Source organism: Poecilia reticulata, chromosome 2 (assembly GCF_904066995.2).
Source record: "Poecilia reticulata chromosome 2, P_reticulata-male-v2, whole genome shotgun sequence".
NCBI classification, from domain to species: domain Eukaryota; kingdom Metazoa; phylum Chordata; class Actinopteri; order Cyprinodontiformes; family Poeciliidae; genus Poecilia; species Poecilia reticulata.
The window spans coordinates 45,378,419-45,403,482 of NC_088831.1; the positions used below are offsets into that span (position 1 = coordinate 45,378,419).

The following is a 25,064-nucleotide window of genomic DNA, read 5'->3' on the forward strand; positions in this document are numbered from 1 at the left end:
CCGCCGGCCTCACGCACCACGTGATCCAATCACGGCTGTTGCTGCTTAATTAGGTTTTAATGTTTTTACATGTTTATTTGCTGTTTATTCAGATTCAGGCCTGAAAAACTAAAATATTATTTTTTACTTGATTTTAAAGTAAAAAATTTTCTCAGAAATAAATAAATAACAATAATTAAATAAAAGATAATTCAGTGATTTGCCACGTGGGATTCACAGAACGGCTCATCACACACAGGGGCGGCATCACACACAGGGGCGGCATCACACACAGGGGCGGCATCACACACAGGGGCAGCATCACACACAGGGGCGGCATCACACACAGGGCGGCATCACACACAGGGCGGCATCACACACAGGGGCGGCATCACACACAGGGGCGCATCACACACAGGGCGGCATCACACACAGGGGCGGCATCACACACAGGGGCGGCATCACACACAGGGGCGGCATCACACACAGGGCGGCATCACACACAGGGGCGGCATCACACACAGGGGCGGCATCACACACAGGGGCGGCATCACACACAGGGGCGGCATCACACACAGGGCGGCATCACACACAGGGCGGCATCACACACAGGGGCGGCATCACACACAGGGGCAGCATCACACACAGGGGCGGCATCACACACAGGGGCGGCATCACACACAGGGGCGGCATCACACACAGGGGCGGCATCACACACAGGGCGGCATCACACACAGGGGCGGCATCACACACAGGGGCGGCATCACACACAGGGGCGGCATCACACACAGGGGCGGCATCACACACAGGGGCGGCATCACACACAGGGCGGCATCACACACAGGGCGGCATCACACACAGGGCGGCATCACACACAGGGCGGCATCACACACAGGGCGGCATCACACCCCCACACAGGGGCGGCATCACACACAGGGCGGCATCACACCAGGCGCATCACACACAGGGGCAGCATCACACACAGGGCGGCATCACACACAGGGGCGGCATCACACACAGGGGCGGCATCACACACAGGGGCGGCATCACACACAGGGGCGGCATCACACACAGGGGCGGCATCACACACAGGGGCGGCATCACACACAGGGCGGCATCACACACAGGGGCGGCATCACACACAGGGCGGCATCACACACAGGGCGGCATCACACACAGGGGCGGCATCACACACAGGGGCGGCATCACACACAGGGCGGCATCACACACAGGGCGGCATCACACACAGGGGCGGCATCACACACAGGGCGGCATCACACACAGGGGCGGCATCACACACAGGGGCGGCATCACACACAGGGGCGGCATCACACACATGGGCGGCAGCAAAAGGTTAAACCACCTTCAGTTCATTCATTCATTCATTCATTCATTCATCCATCATCCATCATTATGTGATTCTTTTTAACATCAAGTCTCATTTGAACTTTGAGTCTTCTGGTGGATTCTGGTTCTGAATAGAGGCTGTAAACTGGGACCACTGGGGGGATTTAAAGTTTTCACTTTACATTAAAGAACCGGGGCAGCACAGTGGTGCAGTGGGTAGAGCTGCTGCCTTGCAGCAAGGAGGTTCTGGGTTCGATTCCCGGTCTTTCTGCATGGAGTCTCCATGTTCTCCCTGTGCATGGTGGGTTTTCTCCAGGTACTCCGGTTTCCTCCCACAGTCCAAAAACATGACTGTCGGGTTAACTGGTCTCTCCAGATTCTCAAGGTGTGAGTGTGTGTGTGCATGGTTGTGTGTCTCTGTGTTGCCCTGTGACAGACTGGTCACCTGTCCAGGTGACCCGTCCAGGTGACCCGTCCAGGTGACCCCACCTCTCGCCTGGAACGTTAGCTGGAGATGCAGCAGCAGCTCCTGACCCACTGAGGAACCAGGTGTTAGAAAATGGATGGATGGATTAAAGGGCCGGCGCCCTGGTGGCCAGACTCAATAACTGAACAGGAAGTGACGTCACACTCAATTCACTGAGTAGCGCTAGCTTAGTCTAAGTTAGCATTAGAGGCTGTTTTGATGCTAATCACGTAATGGAGTCTGCATCCAGCATGCTGAGGTGAGTGAACCACCAAACGCTTCAGACTCTGGTCGGTTCTGGTTCTGTTTCACAGACCCGTTTGGATCCGACTCCGACCGCCAGCCTGATGAAGGTCCAGCAGGAAAACCGTCCTGTGGCAGGTTCTGGTTCCGGTTCTGCCTCAGGTTCTGGTTCCGCCTCAGGTTCTGGTTCCTATTATATAAAGTTCTAATAAGCCTGTTAGCCTGTTAGCTTCTTTCTTTCCCTCTTTTTTCTTTGGATTTTGACTCATTTTCATTGTTTTTGTTGTAAAAAACTTCAAACTTCTTGAATCAAAACATCAAATAAACAATAAATAATCAGTTTAATTATATTTAGTTAAATTCAACGTGTTTAAAGTTAAATTCAAGTTCTGATGAAGGAAAACATTTTTCTAAATTTATTGTTTTTCATTGAAAGCAACGGGAGTAAAATCTGAGCAGCTTCTGGAAACATAGATCTGCGCGTTTCAACCGGTTCTGTTTTACAGTGCAAACAATCCGAGCAGCCAGGCGGAAGTAGTGAAATAGTTTATTTCCGTTTCGGACATAAACATTACAGTCTGCGGTTGCTATGGTGACACATCACTGCAATTATTGGATTGAGAAAAACAAACAGACAAAATGTGCAATAAATGTTCAAACACTCTTCAGTGCCGACTGACGTCATGCTGCGGGTCGGAACCAGCGCCCGACCCGAACCGACACACAACGTATTTTACTTTGAAAGTCCCGATCCGGTTCTGGCCTCAGCTTTCAGTCCAGCTGATTATCGATCGGACTTTATTCCAACAAGATGATTCACGTTTGTTGTTTTTTACATAAAGTGGATAAAAATGAACTGCAGCCATAAAAGCGCATTAAAAACGACGCGGCAGAGGAAAACATCAGAGGACTCGGAGCCTTTTGGGTCTAAAAACAGTTTTGAACTCTGAACTTTGAACCTCCAACAAAATGTCTGATGCATGAATTAAAACATGAACATGAATTTATTTGCTACTTGTTGCTTTATTTGCCGCCTCCGGCAGAAAAACTGCAGAATTAAACTAATTCTCGGTTAAAATGACACATTTTAAATATATTTTATTTGATTCTGAATCATAATAATTAGACTGATAAGTAAATATGGCAACTTGATGCAAAAGCTCTTCTCATAAATCATGAAAATACATTTTAAACCAACATTAAATCAGGATTTTTATGTTTTTGGATCAACTTTGCATTCAGTCCAACAGATTTTAGTTTAATATCAGGATTAATTAAAACGCTGAACAAAACTGGAGGATTAAAAATGATGTTTTATAATAATTCATGATTTTCCTCATGTTTCTTTTATGTGGGTTAAAATGGACCTAAAATGTTTATATTAGCAGAAATAACTCGCAGTTACTGGATATTTTTATTAGTTTTAACTGAGAAATGACCGTCGGTCAGCGGGACTCGCTCATCTGGCTGATGAGCCACAGCGGTTTAAAACATCAGTTTAAATATATTTGCATGAATAAGAATGGATGTTTCCATTTACTGATTTTCTATAAAACATTTTGTTTGCATTATATGAAAATCTTTGCGATAAACCTGAGACACTAAATGCAGCGGATCCAGAGAATCACCCTGCAGCGGTGGGCACCGCTAGCCAGAGAGCTAGCTACGCTAACCGTAAAGCAATAAGTGGAAACACTGGTTCCACTAATGCTAGCATGCTACATCGACTCATTATTCAGTGGAAGCTAATGCTAGCATGCTACATCGACACATCATTCAGTGGAAGCTAATGCTAGCATGCTACATCGACACATCATTCAGTGTAAGCTAATGCTAGCATGCTACATCGACTCATTATTCAGTGTAAGCTAATGCTAGCATGCTACATCGACTCATTATTCAGTGGAAGCTAATGCTAGCATGCTACATCGACACATCATTCAGTGTAAGCTAATGCTAGCATGCTACATCGACTCATTATTCAGTGTAAGCTAATGCTAGCATGCTACATCGACTCATTATTCAGTGGAAGCTAATGCTAGCATGCTACATCGACACATCATTCAGTGTAAGCTAATGCTAGCATGCTACATCGACTCATTATTCAGTGTAAGCTAATGCTAGCATGCTACATCGACTCATTATTCAGTGGAAGCTAATGCTAGCATGCTACATCGACTCATTATTCAGTGGAAGCTAATGCTAGCATGCTACATCGACTCATTATTCAGTGGAAGCTAATGCTAGCATGCTACATCGACACATTATTCAGTGGAAGCTAATGCTAGCATGCTACATCGACACATTATTAAGTGGAAGCTAATGCTAGCATGCTACATCGACTCATTATTCAGTGGAAGCTAATGCTAACATGCTAATTTCAACAATGCCCACAGTAAAAGGAGTGCTGTCGCGTAGCTTAGCGCCTCTGCTGGGCTAATTTTGTGGCCGTCCTGTTCGGTTTGCGCTTCAGGAAGTGATTCTTTGAAACGGACGTTTCGCTCCTGGTTACAGTTTCACAGCCGTTGAGTTTTGTTTGCTAACTTTGTTCCAACATTCAACTGAAATTTACTAAATGCTTTCGAAGTTAGCAAAAGCACTAAAGAGCAAAGCTAATAATTAGCTTTGCTATTAGCGCATTAGCAGAAGGTCACCTGTGAACCAAACACTTTTAAATTTATTCTTTTTAAGCTTTTTAGCTAAAGTTTTTGCTGTTTACCTCCAAATTGCTGCGTGTGAGGAGTTTAAGAAAACAACCAAAATAAATGACTTACTGGCAGCTGCAGCCGATTTAAAGCCGATTTTTTGCTGAGTCATCAGATATTTTTCACCAAAAAACTGATTAATTCTTTGGGTTTTTAACATCTGAATGGTTCTTAATGTTGGACTTGGAAAGAAAATGATTAAAAAAATAAAAAAGAGTCTGGAACTGAAAAGAGGGAAACCGGATCGGGACTTTTCCTGCTGCCGTGGCAGAGAAATGAGCCGAAACATGTAAACATGCAGCTACTGGAGCGGGGGGAGAGCGTGACGGCGCGCCGTGACTTTAACTGTTCCAGCAGGAAACGGCTCCGCTACGTGGCTCAGCCGCCACCAGGAACCAGGAACCAGGAAACACCCAAACATTAAAAACGGTTCCATGAAATCGATTTGTTGTTCCAGAGAGCCGGAAGATCCTGGATCAGTTTCCATGTCTGAGCGAATCCACAGCATCGATCAGAAGGTCAGTGGTTCAATTCCCTGAGCAAAACGACTCCTAACGAACCGTCCTGCTGACGTCATCACTGTGAAGCGATGATGTCGTGATGACATCATCGCAGCGCGGAAACGGTTCCTCCGCTGGTTTCAGTCTGGATGAATCGACAAAGTGAAGCATGCAGGAGAGAAAAACACCAAAATATTCACATCGCTCAGCGTTTACAGCGGATCCATAAGTTAGATTCACATCGTCATGGAAACGGGAAATGAGTCATGAAGTCCCGCCTTAAAGGGACAGTTCGGGGTTCTGCAGGGCGGGTGTGAGGAGGCAGCATCTTACCCGTCTCTGAACTAGTTAATCAGTCGGCCATCTTGAAACAACTCTGAAAGCGGTTTATGTAAAAACCCGATTCCAGGTTTTAGGACCCGGCGGTGAACCGGGTCGGGATCAGGCTCTGATTGGCCGGTTCCTCATGGAGGAGGGTTCAGACCAGATGCTGCTAAACGTCTGTAGCACGAATATTAAACATTTGCAGGATAAGTCATATTTCTGTTAATGTTTAATTTAGCAAACATCATATTCACACCTTGTTTACTGATTTGTTTTGTTTTATATTCAGAAACATGAATTAAAACAAAGTTGTTAAATAAAATACAAGTTTTGACAAAATAACACGATTACATTTTTCTGTTAGCGACTTGAAGAGTTTATGATCAGATATTCCATCATTAATCTGATGATATTTCATAACTTTTTATTGGCAACATTTAAACCTGCAGTGATAAAAAGTGAAGATAAACAATATTTACAGTTTAAGTTATTTTAAGGTGGCAGAAATCTGAACAGTCGGATACTGACTACTCATCAGCCTCAGCAGAACACCACTTCAATAATCAATAATCAATAATCCCCTCAGAGCCATTTCTGCTGTTCAGCCTCTGCTGAACTTTTATCCTCCAGATTTTCATCTGGATATTTTTCATCCCAAACAGCTGAAGGTCGTCGTGACCTTGAGCCAAAAACCCACGAAGAAGAAACAAAGGAGGACAGGAAGTAGCAGAACCACTTCCTGTGGCTCCTGATCAGCTTCATGTGAGGAAATTATTCATTTATGATTTCAAAACTCATTCTGACAACAGAAGTTCTTATTCAGTAAAAGTTTAATTGGCCGGACGTTTCCGCAGCTTTTTACGCAAATATTCTGTAAACTTTCACAAAATATTAAAGCTCATTTTTCCAGCTGAGGTGAATTTAACTTATGCAAGATAAATAATTTATACATTTTATTGTTTGATTTGTTTTAACGTGTCTAAAGTTTTTATCAAAATAAATAAGAGCGTGTGCTAATGCTAATGTTAGCAAGCTAATCTCAAAGCTAATTTTCTTTCATGTTAAATCAAGTTGATCGATGATGAAACCATGAAATAAGTTCAAACATTACAAAAAAAATTAAACTTCAATAAATGATGTAAGCAGGAATATGATGCACACAGAAAAGCTAAATTAACCTCAACGTTAGCATGCTAGTGCTAATGCTAACGTTGAGAATTAACAGAAAAATTCCCCTAAAATTTCATCAGTTTGTTTTGCAGAATTTAAGAGATTATTGTTGAGAAACCAAATAAGAAATGTTAAAGTTTTAACGTTCAATTTATTTATCTGCACTGCTAACAGTAATGATAGCATCTGGTGGGAAATATTGCTACTTTTGTTCCTCATGTCTGAAACAGTGAGAGGTTTATCATCATCAGCTGGCATGCCAGATAAATAATTTATAGATTTTATTGATTGATCAGTTTCAACATTTTATCAAAATAAAGAAGATGTGCTATTGTTAGCATGCTAACCTCAAAGCTAACTTTTTCTTTCATATTTAACAGAAAATAAAGTGGATTCATGTCCTTCATGGTGAAACAATGAAATAAGTTCAAATAGTGCAAAAAATGACCTGCAATCAAATACAAACACAGAAAAAGAGTAGTTAGCCGACGCTAACATAAGCATGCTAATGCTAATCTTCCCTCAGAATTTTAGCTGTTTGTCTCTTTATTATTCTGTTTAGCAGAATTTAAGGTTTTATTACTCTAGGATGATAAGAAATAAGTTTTAATCGTAGTTATTGATTATCGTATCACCATAAATCAGGTAGCATCCGGTAGAAAACGGCTCTTCTGTGTGTATTGCTAATGCTAGTTAGCCTGGTCACTGGAACAAGCAGTGAAATGCTGCTGGTTTTAGGACAGGAAAGCATTCAGGTTGACGTAAACGTGATTTCCTGCCTGGCAGCTGCAGGTTTGGTGATTTTATTTCAGCCAGACAGAAAAAGTAAAACAGCTGAAACCTGATTCTGAAGTTAATAATATGAAGCTGTGATGGAAATGAACGCGCTGCTGTTTATTTACACGATGCTACATTAGAAAGCCGCTAGCTAGCTGCCACGTCGTCCTCAGCGTGAAGAAGAGGATTTGACTAGACCAGAACGTTTTGGAGGAGAAGTTTAGGATTCATCTTCGCAGCGCCGCAGCCCTGCAGCATGAACAGGAAGCAGAGCGTCGTCCTGCATCCTGATTGGCCGATGCTGGGCGAGGCTTTTCTGCAGCTCCAGGATCTCTGCAGCAAAACATGGAGGACAAACGAAGGGTTAAACATGAATCCGGTAGGAAACGAAGCGTCTTCCAGGCCGGACCGGATCAGAACGAAAGCATCTAAAACAGTTTGGTTCTAGAAACGACGCAGGTTTAAATTTAAATGAGAATCGTGTGATTCTTCATTTCATCATCCTGACGTTGCATCAGGATGTTTTGCTTTAACGTTGCATCATTTTCATCCCAGCTTTAAATAGGCAAACAAAAATACTGTCCAGATTCGTCAAATGCACAAAGATGGCCGCCGTAAACAGAGCAGCATCCTCTTAAAGAGACAGGAGCCCTGAACAAACTTCAGAACCTCACCTCTATGGCAAGAAGATTTAACATAAAATCAGTCTCACTCCCTGGAATCACATTCCAAATATATAAAAATGAGTTTTAGATAAAATCAAAAACATTGAGCATAATGCAGCTTTTCACAGATAAAATGCTAAATGCCATAATTCTCCCTCTGACGGGTCAAACAGCCACAATGGCAACTACAGATTTCTACAGCTTATGACGAGTCAGAATTACATAAATCTGCATAAATCTCCATTTATTCTCCAAAAAGACAAACAATCTTAAACAGATTTGAAGATCAAAGTTCTGCTGAAAATAAAAATCTCTTATAATTACATTTTTTTAATTGAAATTTCAAAATGCTAAATCAGAATAATTATTAAAAGTGATGTCATTCTGAGCAGCCAGATGTTAATAATAAACTGTTTTATTACATTTGGAGATTTTTTAATGAAAACAGAGAAATAAAAATATGACTCAGTTTTTCACACTATTTGAATCTTCTGTCTAAAAATGCATTAAAATATCTATAATTGTAATTTTAACTGGCCAGAACAAAAAGTGAAACATTTTAAATTCACTTTATGAATAGTCATAACTGATTTTCTGATATCTGAAATACAACTTAATGGTAAATCTGATGTCAATTAGTCAGAAGATAATTAGAGTTAAATTAATATTAACATGAATGAGGTTCAGAGGTAAGATGTGAAGCTGATTTTATGTTAAATGGGCTTGCCGTACTACCGCGCTGCAGTCGCAGGGGGAGACGTTTGGGAGCGTTAGTCAAGCGTCAGCTGCCAGCGGCCATTAGGCGCTGCTCTCTGTGAAGATGGGAATTTAATGGAAAGGCTTTTTTAAGCACCGTTCAGTTTTCAGGCAGCTCTGAGTTTCTGGAGAGGAAACAGTTTGATTATCGCCAGCAGCAGCTAAAGGTCGGAGCAAATCTCTGGACTCCTGCAGACAAACTGCTGCAACATCCCAACAATGAAGAGCTGCGGGTCCATGTTACTCTGCTCCTGGTAACCTGATAACAACCTGAAAACAACCTGATAACAACCTGATAACAACCTGATAACAACCTGGTAACAACCTGAAAACAACCTGATAACAACCTGATAACAACCTGGTAACAACCTGATAACAACCTGATAACAACCTGAAAACAACCTGATAACAACCTGATAACAACCTGATAACAACCTGATAACAACCTGATAACAACCTGATAACAACCTGATAACAACCTGATAACAACCTGATAACAACCTGAAAACAACCTGATAACAACCTGATAACAACCTGATAACAACCTGATAATAACCTGAAAACAACCTGATAATAACCTGATAACAACCTGATAACAACCTGAAAACAACCTGATAACAACCTGATAACAACCTGATAACAACCTGATAACAACCTGATAACAACCTGATAACAACCTGAAAACAACCTGAAAACAACCTGATAACAACCTGATAACAACCTGATAACAACCTGGTAACAACCTGATAACAACCTGATAACAACCTGATAACAACCTGGTAACAACCTGATAACAACCTGATAACAACCTGATGACAACCTGCTAACAACCTGGTAACAACCTGATAACAACCTGGTAACAACCTGATAACAACCTGCTAACAACCTGATAACAACCTGATGACAACCTGGTAACAACCTGGTAACAACCTGATAACAACCTGGTAACAACCTGATAACAACCTGATAACAACCTGATAACAACCTGATAACAACCTGGTAACAACCTGATAACAACCTGATAACAACCTGATAACAACCTGATAACAACCTGAAAACAACCTGATAACAACCTGAAAACAACCTGATAACAACCTGAAAACAACCTGATAACAACCTGATAACAACCTGGTAACAACCTGGTAACAACCTGGTAACAACCTGGTAACAACCTGGTAACAACCTGATAACAACCTGATAACAACCTGATAACAACCTGATAACAACCTGGTAACAACCTGATAACAACCTGATAACAACCTGATAACAACCTGGTAACAACCTGATAACAACCTGATAACAACCTGGTAACAACCTGGTAACAACCTGATAACAACCTGATAACAACCTGATAACAACCTGATAACAACCTGATAACAACCTGGTAACAACCTGATGACAACCTGATAACAACCTGATAACAACCTGATAACAACCTGGTAACAACCTGGTAACAACCTGATAACAACCTGACAACCTGATGACAACCTGGTAACAACCTGATAATAACCTGATAACAACCTGGTAACAACCTGGTAACAACCTGATAACAACCTGATGACAACCTGGTAACAACCTGGTAACAACCTGATAACAACCTGGTAACAACCTGATAACAACCTGCTAACAACCTGATAACAACCTGGTAACAACCTGGTAACAACCTGATAACAACCTGATGACAACCTGATAACAACCTGATAACAACCTGGTAACAACCTGGTAACAACCTGATAACAACCTGGTAACAACCTGATAACAACCTGCTAACAACCTGATAACAACCTGGTAACAACCTGGTAACAACCTGGTAACAACCTGCTAACAACCTGGTAACAACCTGATAACAACCTGATAACAACCTGATAACAACCTGATAACAACCTGATAACAACCTGGTAACAACCTGATGACAACCTGATAACAACCTGATAACAACCTGATAACAACCTGGTAACAACCTGGTAACAACCTGATAACAACCTGACAACCTGATGACAACCTGGTAACAACCTGATAATAACCTGATAACAACCTGGTAACAACCTGGTAACAACCTGATAACAACCTGATGACAACCTGGTAACAACCTGGTAACAACCTGATAACAACCTGGTAACAACCTGATAACAACCTGCTAACAACCTGATAACAACCTGGTAACAACCTGGTAACAACCTGATAACAACCTGATGACAACCTGATAACAACCTGATAACAACCTGGTAACAACCTGGTAACAACCTGATAACAACCTGGTAACAACCTGATAACAACCTGCTAACAACCTGATAACAACCTGGTAACAACCTGGTAACAACCTGGTAACAACCTGCTAACAACCTGGTAACAACCTGATAACAACCTGATAACAACCTGGTAACAACCTGGTAACAACCTGGTAACAACCTGATAACAACCTGATAACAACCTGATAACAACCTGATAACAACCTGATAACAACCTGATAACAACCTGGTAACAACCTGATAACAACCTGATAACAACCTGGTAACAACCTGATAACAACCTGATAACAACCTGGTAACAACCTGGTAACAACCTGATAACAACCTGATAACAACCTGATAACAACCTGATAACAACCTGATAACAACCTGGTAACAACCTGATAACAACCTGATAACAACCTGATAACAACCTGATAACAACCTGGTAACAACCTGGTAACAACCTGATAACAACCTGACAACCTGATGACAACCTGGTAACAACCTGATAATAACCTGATAACAACCTGGTAACAACCTGGTAACAACCTGATAACAACCTAATAACAACCTGATAACAACCTGGTAACAACCTGATAACAACCTGATAACAACCTAATAACAACCTGATAACAACCTGATAACAACCTGATAACAACCTGATAACAACCTGATAACAACCTGATAACAACCTAATAACAACCTAATAACAACCTGATAACAACCTGATAATAACCTGATAACAACCTGATAACAACCTGAAAACAACCTGATAACAACCTGGTAACAACCTGATAACAACCTGGTAACAACCTGGTAACAACCTGATAACAACCTGATAACAACCTGGTAACAACCTGGTAACAACCTGATAACAACCTAATAACAACCTGATAACAACCTGATAACAACCTGATAATAACCTGATAACAACCTGATAACAACCTAATAACAACCTGATAACAACCTGATAACAACCTGATAATAACCTGATAACAACCTGATAACAACCTGATAACAACCTGATAACAACCTGATAACAACCTGATAACAACCTGATAACAACCTGATAACAACCTGATAACAACCTGATAACAACCTGATAACAACCTGATAACAACCTGATAACAACCTGATAACAACCTGATAACAACCTGATAACAACCTGATAACAACCTGGTAACAACCTGATGACAACCTGATAACAACCTGATAACAACCTGATAACAACCTGGTAACAACCTGGTAACAACCTGATAACAACCTGACAACCTGATGACAACCTGGTAACAACCTGATAATAACCTGATAACAACCTGATAACAACCTGATAACAACCTGATAACAACCTGATAACAACCTGATAACAACCTGATAACAACCTAATAACAACCTGATAACAACCTGATAACAACCTGATAACAACCTGATAACAACCTGATAACAACCTGATAACAACCTAATAACAACCTGATAACAACCTGATAACAACCTGATAATAACCTGATAACAACCTGATAACAACCTGAAAACAACCTGATAACAACCTGGTAACAACCTGATAACAACCTGGTAACAACCTGGTAACAACCTGATAACAACCTGATAACAACCTGGTAACAACCTGGTAACAACCTGATAACAACCTAATAACAACCTGATAACAACCTGGTAACAACCTGATAATAACCTGATAACAACCTGATAACAACCTGAAAACAACCTGATAACAACCTGGTAACAACCTGATAACAACCTGAAAACAACCTGATAATAACCTGATCAAAACTCGATAACAACCCCATAATAACCTAATAACAACCTAACCACCCGATCGAACCGGTGGATCAGCGTGAATAAACCGTGTGTCGCCCCCTCACAGTTTGCCAGCTGCTCCTGCCGTTGGTTCGCTGCGGATCGCGGTTTGGGTTTGATGTGACTCAGCTTCTTTGGTTCCGTCCCACCTGGAGAAGCAGAAAATAAATCAACGTCAGCCTTTGATCGAGTTCAACGTCTACAAAGCTTTTCATACTCAACTCATATTTAGAGATGATTATGTTTTTAAACAGTCGGGGAAACAGCTGTGAAAAATGTGGTTTATTTTCAAAAACCTTTATGTTTCATAATTTGTTGCAATAATTATAAACAAGATTACTTCTGATAACAAAGTAGCATTACCTCCATCCATAGATTACCTCTACATTTAGCTAGACCTATTATTGTAAAAGATTTTATAGATCTGGACTAAAACTGCAACACCAAGTTATTTATTTCAGACATTTAGTCACTTTAACTTTTGGTTTGTAATCTGGTAACTATTATGCCAATAGCTTTAGCCTATTAATTTAGCCTGAGATAATACTAGCTCATATATATATATATATATATATATATATATATATATATATATATATATATATATATATAACCTAATTACTTAGCATAGGGACGTAGCTTAAGCTAACAGTCAAATATTTTAGCACCAGGTCACATTAGCAAGGCCTTCTTTAGCTTTTGGTTTGTAATGTGGCAACCGTGTTTTCCTTAAGGAGTTAGCTTAAGCTAACATAAGTTCAAACATTCAGTCTAATAATGTAGCTTCTGGAAACATTAGCATGACACATTGCTACTTGTTGCCACGACAAAGAATTGTTGTGCCAAAGCCAATTACTTGTTAGCTACAAGTAATTATAGCATAAATACTTGTGCTAAATTAATCTATTAATTTAGCACAAGTTAGTTCTAAGTAAAATATGTAGATTAATGATTTAGCCTCATAAAATATTAGCCTAATTGCTCAAGACAACATATTAGCTCAATCCTTTAGCTAAAGGATTTAGCTTAAGCTAGCAGCATCCTACAGTGTCAACAAGGCCGCTATGCTAGGTGTGACCTGTAGCTTTATCACTCATGGTTGAACCTGGTTGTGACCTGCTGCAGCCTGAAGGAACCACCAGGTCTCTGCGTTACCTCTGGGCGGTCTGGGCAGCCTGCTCTGGGTGTCACACACACTGGCTGGGGTCAACGGGTGAGACGAGGGCTGGAGGAAGGCCACAGTGGGGAAAGGCACCGACGGGATCATGGAGGAGTCGGACAGGGAGGCGGGGAGGCCTGAGCGGCCGCCGTCCCTGCCGCTGGACGGGACTCTCCACCGGGGCAACGGGGACACGTCTTCACTGGAGGAACCGGGAACACTGGGAGGGCTGAGCGACTGCTCGGGGGTCGACGAGGATTTGGGAAGGAAGCTGAGGATGGAGGAGAAGAAGGAGCAGGATTCTGGGAGAGGAATGGTCCCGATTCCGCTGTCCAGCGTCCGCATGGCGCAGCGCGATCCTGCGGCACAAGGAGGACAGCTGCAGTGGCTCACAGGGCACACAGGGAGCTAGCCGCTAGCAGCTAGGTAGCTAGCAGATAGCCTCTATGCAGCTACCAGCTATTAGCTAGCCGCTAACAGTTGGCATGATGAAAGAGCAGGAAGCATGGCTGAAGTGGAGCAGTGAAGCTTTGAAACGTGTTTATGGACGAGGTAATTAGCTACGACCACTTTACAAATTAAATCTGATTTCAGGGTAGAAATGGAGAATGAGGCAGATTGGTAAGAACAATTCTTTGGATTCTTTATGATGAATAAAAACATTTTCTGTTGGTCGGAGACTTTTCTCTCTGCCTCCTTGTTTTCCTCAGTTTGCTGGAAGTTTGAGTTAAAGTCTAAAATATTTAATGCTTCATCACAAAATGAGAAAAAGATCCAGATATGATCCAGATACTTTAACCGCCGCTCTGCCTGAACGATGCTAGATGAGTGTTGCCAAGATCTGACTGCGAACATGAAATGCACACAACGGTTCAGCATGGTGTGAACGAAATGCTTCATTTTAGCTCAACAGACTATTGATCGCGTTACAGGCTAAAGGCAATCAGAGACCGACTTCACTCCAACAACACGCACAAACACAGGGCAGGAATCCAGAGAAACAAGCTAGCATCCATCTAGCATCCAGCTAGCATCCATCTAGTATCCAGCTAGCATCCATCTAGCATCCAGCTAGCATCCATCTAGCATCCATCTAGTATCCAGGTAGCATCCATCTAGCATCCATCTAGCATCCAGCTAGCATCCATCTAGTATCCAGCTAGCATCCAGTTAGCATCCATCTAGCATCCATCTAGCATCCAGCTAGCATCCATCTAGCATCCAGCTAGCATCCAGTTAGCATCTAGCTGGCATCCAGCTAGCATCCAGTTACCATCAAGTTAGCATCCAGTTAGTATCCATCTAGCATCCAGCTAGCATCCATCTAGCATCCAGTTAGCATCCATCTAGCATCCAGCTAGCATCCAGCTACCATCCAGTTAGCATCCAGCTACCATCCATCAAGCATCCAGCTAGCATCCATCTTGCATCCAGTTTCCATCAAGCTACCATCTAGTTAGCATCCAGTTAGCATCAAGCTACCATCTAGTTAGCATCCAGCTAGCATCAAGCTACCATCCATTTAGCATTCAGTTAGCATCCAGCTACCATCCAGCTAGCATCCAGCTACGTTCTAGTTAGCATCCAGTTAGCATCTAGCTACCATCCATCTAGCATCCAGCTAGCATCAAGCTACCATCTAGTTAGCATCCAGCTAGCATCAAGCTACCATCCATATAGCATCCAGTTAGCATCTAGCTACCATCCATCTAGCATCCAGCTAGCATCAAGCTACCATCTAGTTAGCATCCAGCTAGCATCAAGCTACCATCCATCTAGCATCCAGTTAGCATCCAGCTAGCATCCAGCTACCATCTAGTTAGCATTCAGTTAGCATCCAGCTAGCCTGCAGTGTGGATAGCTTTGGTGTTTTGCTCTGCAGGTTAAACCTTCAGGCGGCGCTGAATCCCGGAACGTTAACCGTAACTCTAACGTTTTTTCCAGTCGGGATGTTTTAACGCCTGAAAGTCCGACAGACGTTTCAGACGTTTCCTCTGTTGGAGCCAAAACGTTCAACACGTCCAGCTGCTGCGGTTCTGTTTCCCTCCTCGCATCAGTTGATCCGTTTTTATCCAAACTCATCAGATTCACTTCCCTGACCATCTGGAATGACCCCTGGGAAGGGTCAAAGGTCACCTCCAAACCATCTGAAGTCCATCCAGAGGGGAAGATTTTTAATGATTAAAAAAATTTAATTAAGGAAAAAGTATTTTGTTAAAACATTTAAAAATAAGTTATAAAAATCAAACAAAATTAAAAAAATAATTATTGTTTTCTGGCTTTGAGCATAAATAAGTCATTTATTAATTCTCATCAAAGGAGTTTGGTCAGATTTAACTTCACAAAGTGACAAAATGTCTTTTAATTTGTTGCATGTAAATATTTGGCTTCAAGGGGAAAAAGCCAAGTTTATCCAGGTGTCTGAATAATTCTGGTTCTGGTTCTGGTTCTCTTATGATTCCGTCCTGAAGGGAACCGGAACCAATAAATCAGTCAAAGCCTCAATTATTATGTGAGCAACGCAGCTGGAGGTAAAGTTGTAACTTTTTCCTCCGGGTCTGGAGTTAAACTCATCCGGAGCTGGAAGCCAAAACCTCCCGGCTGAATGAGGTGATTAACCTGGAGGGCTCTGGGACCCTGAAGCTTCCTCCGCCAGCCAATCAGGATCCAGAAAACCAGCTGCTGCACAAAGCAGCACGAAAACCAGAACCACCAGAACCAGAACCACCAGAACCAGAACCACCAGAACCAGAACCAGAACCACTGGGACCAGAACCACTACAACCAGAACCACCAGAACCAGAACCACCAGAACCAGAACCACCAGAACCAGAACCACTGAAACCAGAACCACCAGAACCAGAACCACTAGAACCAGAACCAGAACCACCAGAACCAGAACCACTAGAACCAGAACCACCAGAACCAGAACCACCAGAACCACTAGAACCAGAACCACTAGAACCACCAGAACCAGAACCACCAGAACCAGAACCACCAGAACCACTAGAACCAGAACCACTAGAACCAGAACCACTAGAACCAGAACCACCAGAACCACTAGAACCAGAACCACTAGAACCAGAACCACTAGAACCAGAACCACCAGAACCACCAGAACCAGAACCACCAGAACCACTAGAACCAGAACCACTAGAACCACCAGAACCAGAACCACCAGAACCAGAACCACCAGAACCACTAGAACCAGAACCACTAGAACCAGAACCACTAGAACCAGAACCACCAGAACCACTAGAACCAGAACCAGAACCACTAGAACCAGAACCACTAGAACCACCAGAACCAGAACCACCAGAACCAGAACCACCAGAACCACTAGAACCAGAACCACTAGAACCACCAGAACCAGAACCACCAGAACCAGAACCACCAGAACCACTAGAACCAGAACCACTAGAACCAGAACCACTAGAACCACCAGAACCAGAACCACCAGAACCAGAACCACTAGAACCACTAGAACCACTAGAACCACTAGAACCACTAGAACCACTAGAACCACTGGAACCAGAACCACTAGAACCAGAACCACCAGAACCACTAGAACCAGAACCACTAGAACCACTAGAACCACTAGAACCACTGGAACCAGAACCACTAGAACCACCAGAACCAGAACCACCAGAACCAGAACCACCAGAACCAGAACCACCAGAACCACTAGAACCAGAACCACTAGAACCACTAGAACCACTAGAACCACTAGAACCAGAACCACTAGAACCAGAACCACTAGAACCAGAACCACTAGAACCAGAACCACTAGAACCAGAACCACCAGAACCAGAACCACTGGAACCAGAACCACTAGAACCAGAACCACTAGAAACAGAACCACTAGAACCAGAACCACTAGAACCAGAACCAGAACCACTAGAACCAGAACCACTAGAACCAGAACCACCAGAACCAGAACCACTAGAACCAGAACCAGAACCACTAGAACCAGAACCACTAGAACCAGAACCAGAACCACTACAACCAGAACAACTAGAACCACCAGAACCAGAACCACCAGAACCACCAGAACCAGAACCACTAGAACCACTAGAACCAGAACCACCAGAACCACCAGAACCAGAACCACCAGAACCAGAACCACTAGAACCACTAGAACCAGAACCACCAGAACCACTGGAACCAGAACCACTAGAACCAGAACCAGAACCACCAGAACCAGAACCACTAGAACCAAAACCAGAACCACTAGAACCAGAACCACTAGAACCAGAACCAGAACCACTAGAACCAGAACCAGAACCACTAGAACCAGAACCACTAGAACCAGAACCAGAACCACTACAACCAGAACAACTAGAACCACCAGAACCAGAACCACCAGAACCAGAACCACCAGAACCAGAACCACTAGAACCAGAACCACTAGAACCAGAACCAGAACCACTAGAACCAGAACCAGAACCACTAGAACCAGAACCACTAGAACCAGAACAACTAGAACCACCAGAACCAGAACCACCAGAACCAGAACCACTAGAACCAGAACCACTAGAACCAGAACCAGAACCACTAGAACCAGAACCAGAACCACTAGAACCAGAACCACTAGAACCAGAACCAGAACCACTAGAACTAGAACCAGAACCACTAGAACCAGAACCACTAGAACCACTGGGACCAGAACCACCAGAACCAGAACCAGAACCACTAGAACCAGAACCACTAGAACCACTGGGACCAGAACCACCAGAACCAGAACCACTAGAACCAGAACCAGAACCACTAGAACCAGAACCAGAACCACTAGAACCAGAACAACTAGAACCACCAGAACCAGAACCACTAGAACCAGAACCAGAACCACTACAACCAGAACAACTAGAACCACCAGAACCAGAACCACCAGAACCAGAACCACCAGAACCAGAACCACTAGAACCAGAACCACTAGAACCAGAACCAGAACCACTAGAACCAGAACCACTAGAACCAGAACCAGAACCACTGGGACCAGAACCACCAGAACCACTAGAACCAGAACCACCAGAACCACTAGAACCAGAACCACTAGAACCAGAACCACTAGAACCAGAACCACTAGAACCAGAACCAGAACCACCAGAACCAGAACCACCAGAACCACTAGAACCAGAACCACTAGAACCAGAACCACTAGAACCAGAACCACTAGAACCAGAACCAGAACCACCAGAACCACTAGAACCAGAACCACTAGAACCAGAACCACTAGAACCAGAACCAGAACCACTACAACCAGAACAACTAGAACCACCAGAACCAGAACCACCAGAACCAGAACCACCAGAACCAGAACCACTAGAACCAGAACCACTAGAACCAGAACCACTAGAACCACCAGAACCAGAACCACCAGAACCAGAACCACCAGAACCACTAGAACCAGAACCACTAGAACCAGAACCACCAGAACCAGAACCACCAGAACCAGAACCACTAGAACCACTACAACCAGAACAACCAGAACCACCAGAACCAGAACCACTAGAACCAGAACCACTAGAACCAGAACCAGAACCACTAGAACCAGAACCACTAGAACCAGAACCACTAGAACCAGAACCACCAGAACCAGAACCACTGGGACCAGAACCACTAGAACCAGAACCACTAGAACCAGAACCACCAGAACCAGAACCACCAGAACCAGAACCACCAGACCAGAACCACCAGAACCAGAACCACCAGAACCAGAACCACTAGAACCAGAACCACTAGAACCAGAACCAGAACCACTAGAACCAGAACCACTAGAACCAGAACCACCAGAACCAGAACCACTAGAACCAGAACCACTAGAACCAGAACCACTAGAACCAGAACCACTAGAACCAGAACCACCAGAACCAGAACCACCAGAACCAGAACCACCAGAACCACTGGGACCAGAACCACTAGAACCAGAACCACTAGAACCAGAACCACCAGAACCAGAACCACCAGAACCACTAGAACCAGAACCACTAAAACCAGAACCACTAGAACCAGAACCACCAGAACCACTAAAACCAGAACCACTAGAACCAGAACCACCAGAACCAGAACCACCAGAACCAGAACCACTAGAACCAGAACCACTAGAACCAGAACCACCAGAACCACCAGAACCAGAACCACTACAACCAGAACAACTAGAACCACCAGAACCAGAACCACCAGAACCAGAACCACCAGAACCAGAACCACTAGAACCACTAGAACCAGAACCACCAGAACCACCAGAACCAGAACCACCAGAACCAGAACCACTAGAACCACTAGAACCAGAACCACCAGAACCACTAGAACCAGAACCACTAGAACCAGAACCAGAACCACCAGAACCAGAACCACTAGAACCAAAACCAGAACCACTAGAACCAGAACCACTAGAACCAGAACCAGAACCACTAGAACCAGAACCAGAACCACTAGAACCAGAACCACTAGAACCAGAACCAGAACCACTACAACCAGAACAACTAGAACCACCAGAACCAGAACCACCAGAACCAGAACCACCAGAACCAGAACCACTAGAACCAGAACCACTAGAACCAGAACCAGAACCACTAGAACCAGAACCAGAACCACTAGAACCAGAACCACTAGAACCAGAACAACTAGAACCACCAGAACCAGAACCACCAGAACCAGAACCACTAGAACCAGAACCACTAGAACCAGAACCAGAACCACTAGAACCAGAACCAGAACCACTAGAACCAGAACCACTAGAACCAGAACCAGAACCACTAGAACTAGAACCAGAACCACTAGAACCAGAACCACTAGAACCACTGGGACCAGAACCACCAGAACCAGAACCAGAACCACTAGAACCAGAACCACTAGAACCACTGGGACCAGAACCACCAGAACCAGAACCACTAGAACCAGAACCAGAACCACTAGAACCAGAACCAGAACCACTAGAACCAGAACAACTAGAACCACCAGAACCAGAACCACTAGAACCAGAACCAGAACCACTAGAACCAGAACCACTAGAACCAGAACCAGAACCACTAGAACCAGAACCACTAGAACCAGAACCAGAACCACTAGAACCAGAACCACTAGAACCAGAACCACTAGAACCAGAACCACCAGAACCAGAACCACTGGGACCAGAACCACTAGAACCAGAACCACTAGAACCAGAACCACTAGAACCAGAACCACCAGAACCAGAACCACTGGGACCAGAACCACCAGAACCAGAACCACTAGAACCAGAACCACTAGAACCAGAACCACTAGAACCAGAACCAGAACCACTAGAACCAGAACCACTAGAACCAGAACCACCAGAACCAGAACCACTAGAACCAGAACCACTAGAACCAGAACCACTAGAACCAGAACCACTAGAACCAGAACCACCAGAACCAGAACCACCAGAACCAGAACCACCAGAACCACCAGAACCACTAGAACCAGAACCACTAGAACCAGAACCACCAGAACCAGAACCACCAGAACCACTAGAACCAGATCCACTAAAACCAGAACCACTAGAACCAGAACCACCAGAACCACTAAAACCAGAACCACTAGAACCAGAACCACCAGAACCAGAACCACCAGAACCAGAACCACTAGAACCAGAACCACTAGAACCAGAACCACCAGAACCACCAGAACCAGAACCACTACAACCAGAACAACTAGAACCACCAGAACCAGAACCACCAGAACCAGAACCACCAGAACCAGAACCACTAGAACCACTAGAACCAGAACCACCAGAACCACCAGAACCAGAACCACCAGAACCAGAACCACTAGAACCACTAGAACCAGAACCACCAGAACCACTAGAACCAGAACCACTAGAACCAGAACCAGAACCACCAGAACCAGAACCACTAGAACCAAAACCAGAACCACTAGAACCAGAACCACTAGAACCAGAACCAGAACCACTAGAACCAGAACCAGAACCACTAGAACCAGAACCACTAGAACCAGAACCAGAACCACTACAACCAGAACAACTAGAACCACCAGAACCAGAACCACCAGAACCAGAACCACCAGAACCAGAACCACTAGAACCAGAACCACTAGAACCAGAACCAGAACCACTAGAACCAGAACCAGAACCACTAGAACCAGAACCACTAGAACCAGAACAACTAGAACCACCAGAACCAGAACCACCAGAACCAGAACCACTAGAACCAGAACCACTAGAACCAGAACCAGAACCACTAGAACCAGAACCAGAACCACTAGAACCAGAACCACTAGAACCAGAACCAGAACCACTAGAACTAGAACCAGAACCACTAGAACCAGAACCACTAGAACCACTGGGACCAGAACCACCAGAACCAGAACCAGAACCACTAGAACCAGAACCACTAGAACCACTGGGACCAGAACCACCAGAACCAGAACCACTAGAACCAGAACCAGAACCACTAGAACCAGAACCAGAACCACTAGAACCAGAACAACTAGAACCACCAGAACCAGAACCACTAGAACCAGAACCAGAACCACTAGAACCAGAACCACTAGAACCAGAACCAGAACCACTAGAACCAGAACCACTAGAACCAGAACCAGAACCACTGGGACCAGAACCACCAGAACCACTAGAACCAGAACCACCAGAACCACTAGAACCAGAACCACTAGAACCAGAACCACTAGAACCAGAACCACTAGAACCAGAACCAGAACCACCAGAACCAGAACCACCAGAACCACTAGAACCAGAACCACTAGAACCAGAACCACTAGAACCAGAACCACTAGAACCAGAACCAGAACCACTAGAACCAGAACCACTAGAACCAGAACCAGAACCACTGGGACCAGAACCACCAGAACCACTAGAACCAGAACCACCAGAACCACTAGAACCAGAACCACTAGAACCAGAACCACTAGAACCAGAACCACTAGAACCAGAACCAGAACCACCAGAACCAGAACCACCAGAACCACTAGAACCAGAACCACTAGAACCAGAACCACTAGAACCAGAACCACTAGAACCAGAACCAGAACCACCAGAACCACTAGAACCAGAACCACTAGAACCAGAACCACTAGAACCAGAACCAGAACCACTACAACCAGAACAACTAGAACCACCAGAACCAGAACCACCAGAACCAGAACCACCAGAACCAGAACCACTAGAACCAGAACCACTAGAACCAGAACCACTAGAACCACCAGAACCAGAACCACCAGAACCAGAACCACCAGAACCACTAGAACCAGAACCACTAGAACCAGAACCACCAGAACCAGAACCACCAGAACCAGAACCACTAGAACCACTACAACCAGAACAACCAGAACCACCAGAACCAGAACCACTAGAACCAGAACCACTAGAACCAGAACCAGAACCACTAGAACCAGAACCACTAGAACCAGAACCACTAGAACCAGAACCACCAGAACCAGAACCACTGGGACCAGAACCACTAGAACCAGAACCACTAGAACCAGAACCACTAGAACCAGAACCACCAGAACCAGAACCACTGGGACCAGAACCACCAGAACCAGAACCACTAGAACCAGAACCACTAGAACCAGAACCACTAGAACCAGAACCAGAACCACTAGAACCAGAACCACTAGAACCAGAACCACCAGAACCAGAACCACTAGAACCAGAACCACTAGAACCAGAACCACTAGAACCAGAACCACTAGAACCAGAACCACCAGAACCAGAACCACCAGAACCAGAACCACCAGAACCACTGGGACCAGAACCACTAGAACCAGAACCACTAGAACCAGAACCACCAGAACCACTAAAACCAGAACCACTAGAACCAGAACCACCAGAACCAGAACCACCAGAACCAGAACCACCAGAACCACTAGAACCAGATCCACTAAAACCAGAACCACTAGAACCAGAACCACCAGAACCACTAAAACCAGAACCACTAGAACCAGAACCACCAGAACCAGAACCACCAGAACCACTAGAACCAGAACCACTAGAACCAGAACCACCAGAACCACCAGAACCAGAACCACCAGAACCAGAACCACTGGGACCAGAACCACCAGAACCAGAACCACTAGAACCAGAACCACTGGGACCAGAACCACTGGGACCAGAACCACCAGAACCAGAACCACCAGAACCAGAACCACTAAAACCACTAGAACCAGAACCACTGGGACCAGAACCACTGGGACCAGAACCACTGGGACCAGAACCACTGGGACCAGAACCACTGGGACCAGAACCACTGGAACCAGAACCACTAGAACCAGAACCACTGAAACCAGAACCACTGGAACCAGAACCACTAGAACCAGAACCACTGGAACCAGAACTAAAACCAGAACAAACCAACTTTCACTGCCGCTTTGTTCCAGCCACCAGGGACGGGTTGGATCAGGAATCGGATCAGAACCACAACAGGAACCTTTCATTGAAGAAAACCAGACTTTAACAGCCCCATCCAACCATGAAGGAGCAGCTGGAAAACGGTTTCTCTTCAACTGATTCGCTGATTTTGTTGCGTTTCGTCTGATGGGATTTTATGAGAGACGGAGAAATAAAGAAACGACTCGTAACTTCCTCTGCGGTGAAGGAAAATCTGAAACTGTCGGTTAAACGAGCGACGGACCTTTAACACGTTCATCTGAATGCATAGACTTTCAGGCAGGAACCTTTGTATTCACATGTTTCTGGTACAGCCGTAAAGCTGACGCACATCGCTAACATTAGCGATGAAGCTGCTTCTCAGTTAATTTCTGCTTCTAAGCGATCTGATTGGACGCTGGAAAATACTGCTGTTGTGTGCAAATTATGCCAAAAGCAGTTAGCCAATCAGTGAAGTTATGCTAGCTTGAAATAGCATCTCAATGCTAGCATGTAGCAGCCAATGCTAATGTTAGCTTCCGCATTTCTAAAGAAGCTCCATGA

At 44.2% G+C, this 25,064-nt stretch overlaps 2 protein-coding genes across 7 annotated transcripts in view; both read right to left on the minus strand.

The window, feature by feature from the left end:
* Positions 1-2,566: 2,566 nt before the first annotated feature.
* The window catches only part of LOC103460713 (uncharacterized), a 91,220-nt gene continuing 68,722 nt past the window's right edge, over positions 2,567-25,064 (minus strand). For 3 of the 6 annotated variants that reach the window (XM_081604766.1, XM_081604764.1, XM_081604765.1), the window contains 3 exons: positions 14,134-14,496; positions 13,044-13,127; positions 2,567-7,844 (listed from right to left, as the gene is read on the minus strand). In XM_081604766.1, coding sequence (XP_081460892.1) covers positions 7,843-7,844; positions 13,044-13,127; positions 14,134-14,496 — 449 coding nt within the window. In that variant the 3' untranslated portion in view covers positions 2,567-7,842. Of the gene's footprint in view, positions 7,845-13,043; positions 13,128-14,133; positions 14,497-25,064 lie in introns of those variants that run through there. The other 3 variants (XM_081604769.1, XM_081604767.1, XR_014086726.1) reach the window with 2 other exon arrangements.
* LOC145554344 (uncharacterized) lies at positions 8,901-12,968 on the minus strand. The gene is made up of 3 exons (XM_081613918.1): positions 12,964-12,968; positions 9,489-10,280; positions 8,901-9,444 (listed from the first exon to the last, which is right to left on the minus strand). The coding sequence occupies exons 1-3, from the start codon at positions 12,966-12,968 to the stop codon at positions 9,078-9,080; spliced, it is 1,164 nt and encodes a 387-aa protein (XP_081470044.1). The 3' UTR covers positions 8,901-9,077.

Coding starts and splice junctions, on each gene's coding strand:
- LOC145554344 (XM_081613918.1), bottom strand. Junction 9,445..9,488: donor TATTATCAGGTTGTTTTCAG/GTTATTATCAGG, acceptor GGTTGTTATCAG/GTTGTTTTCAGGTTGTTATC.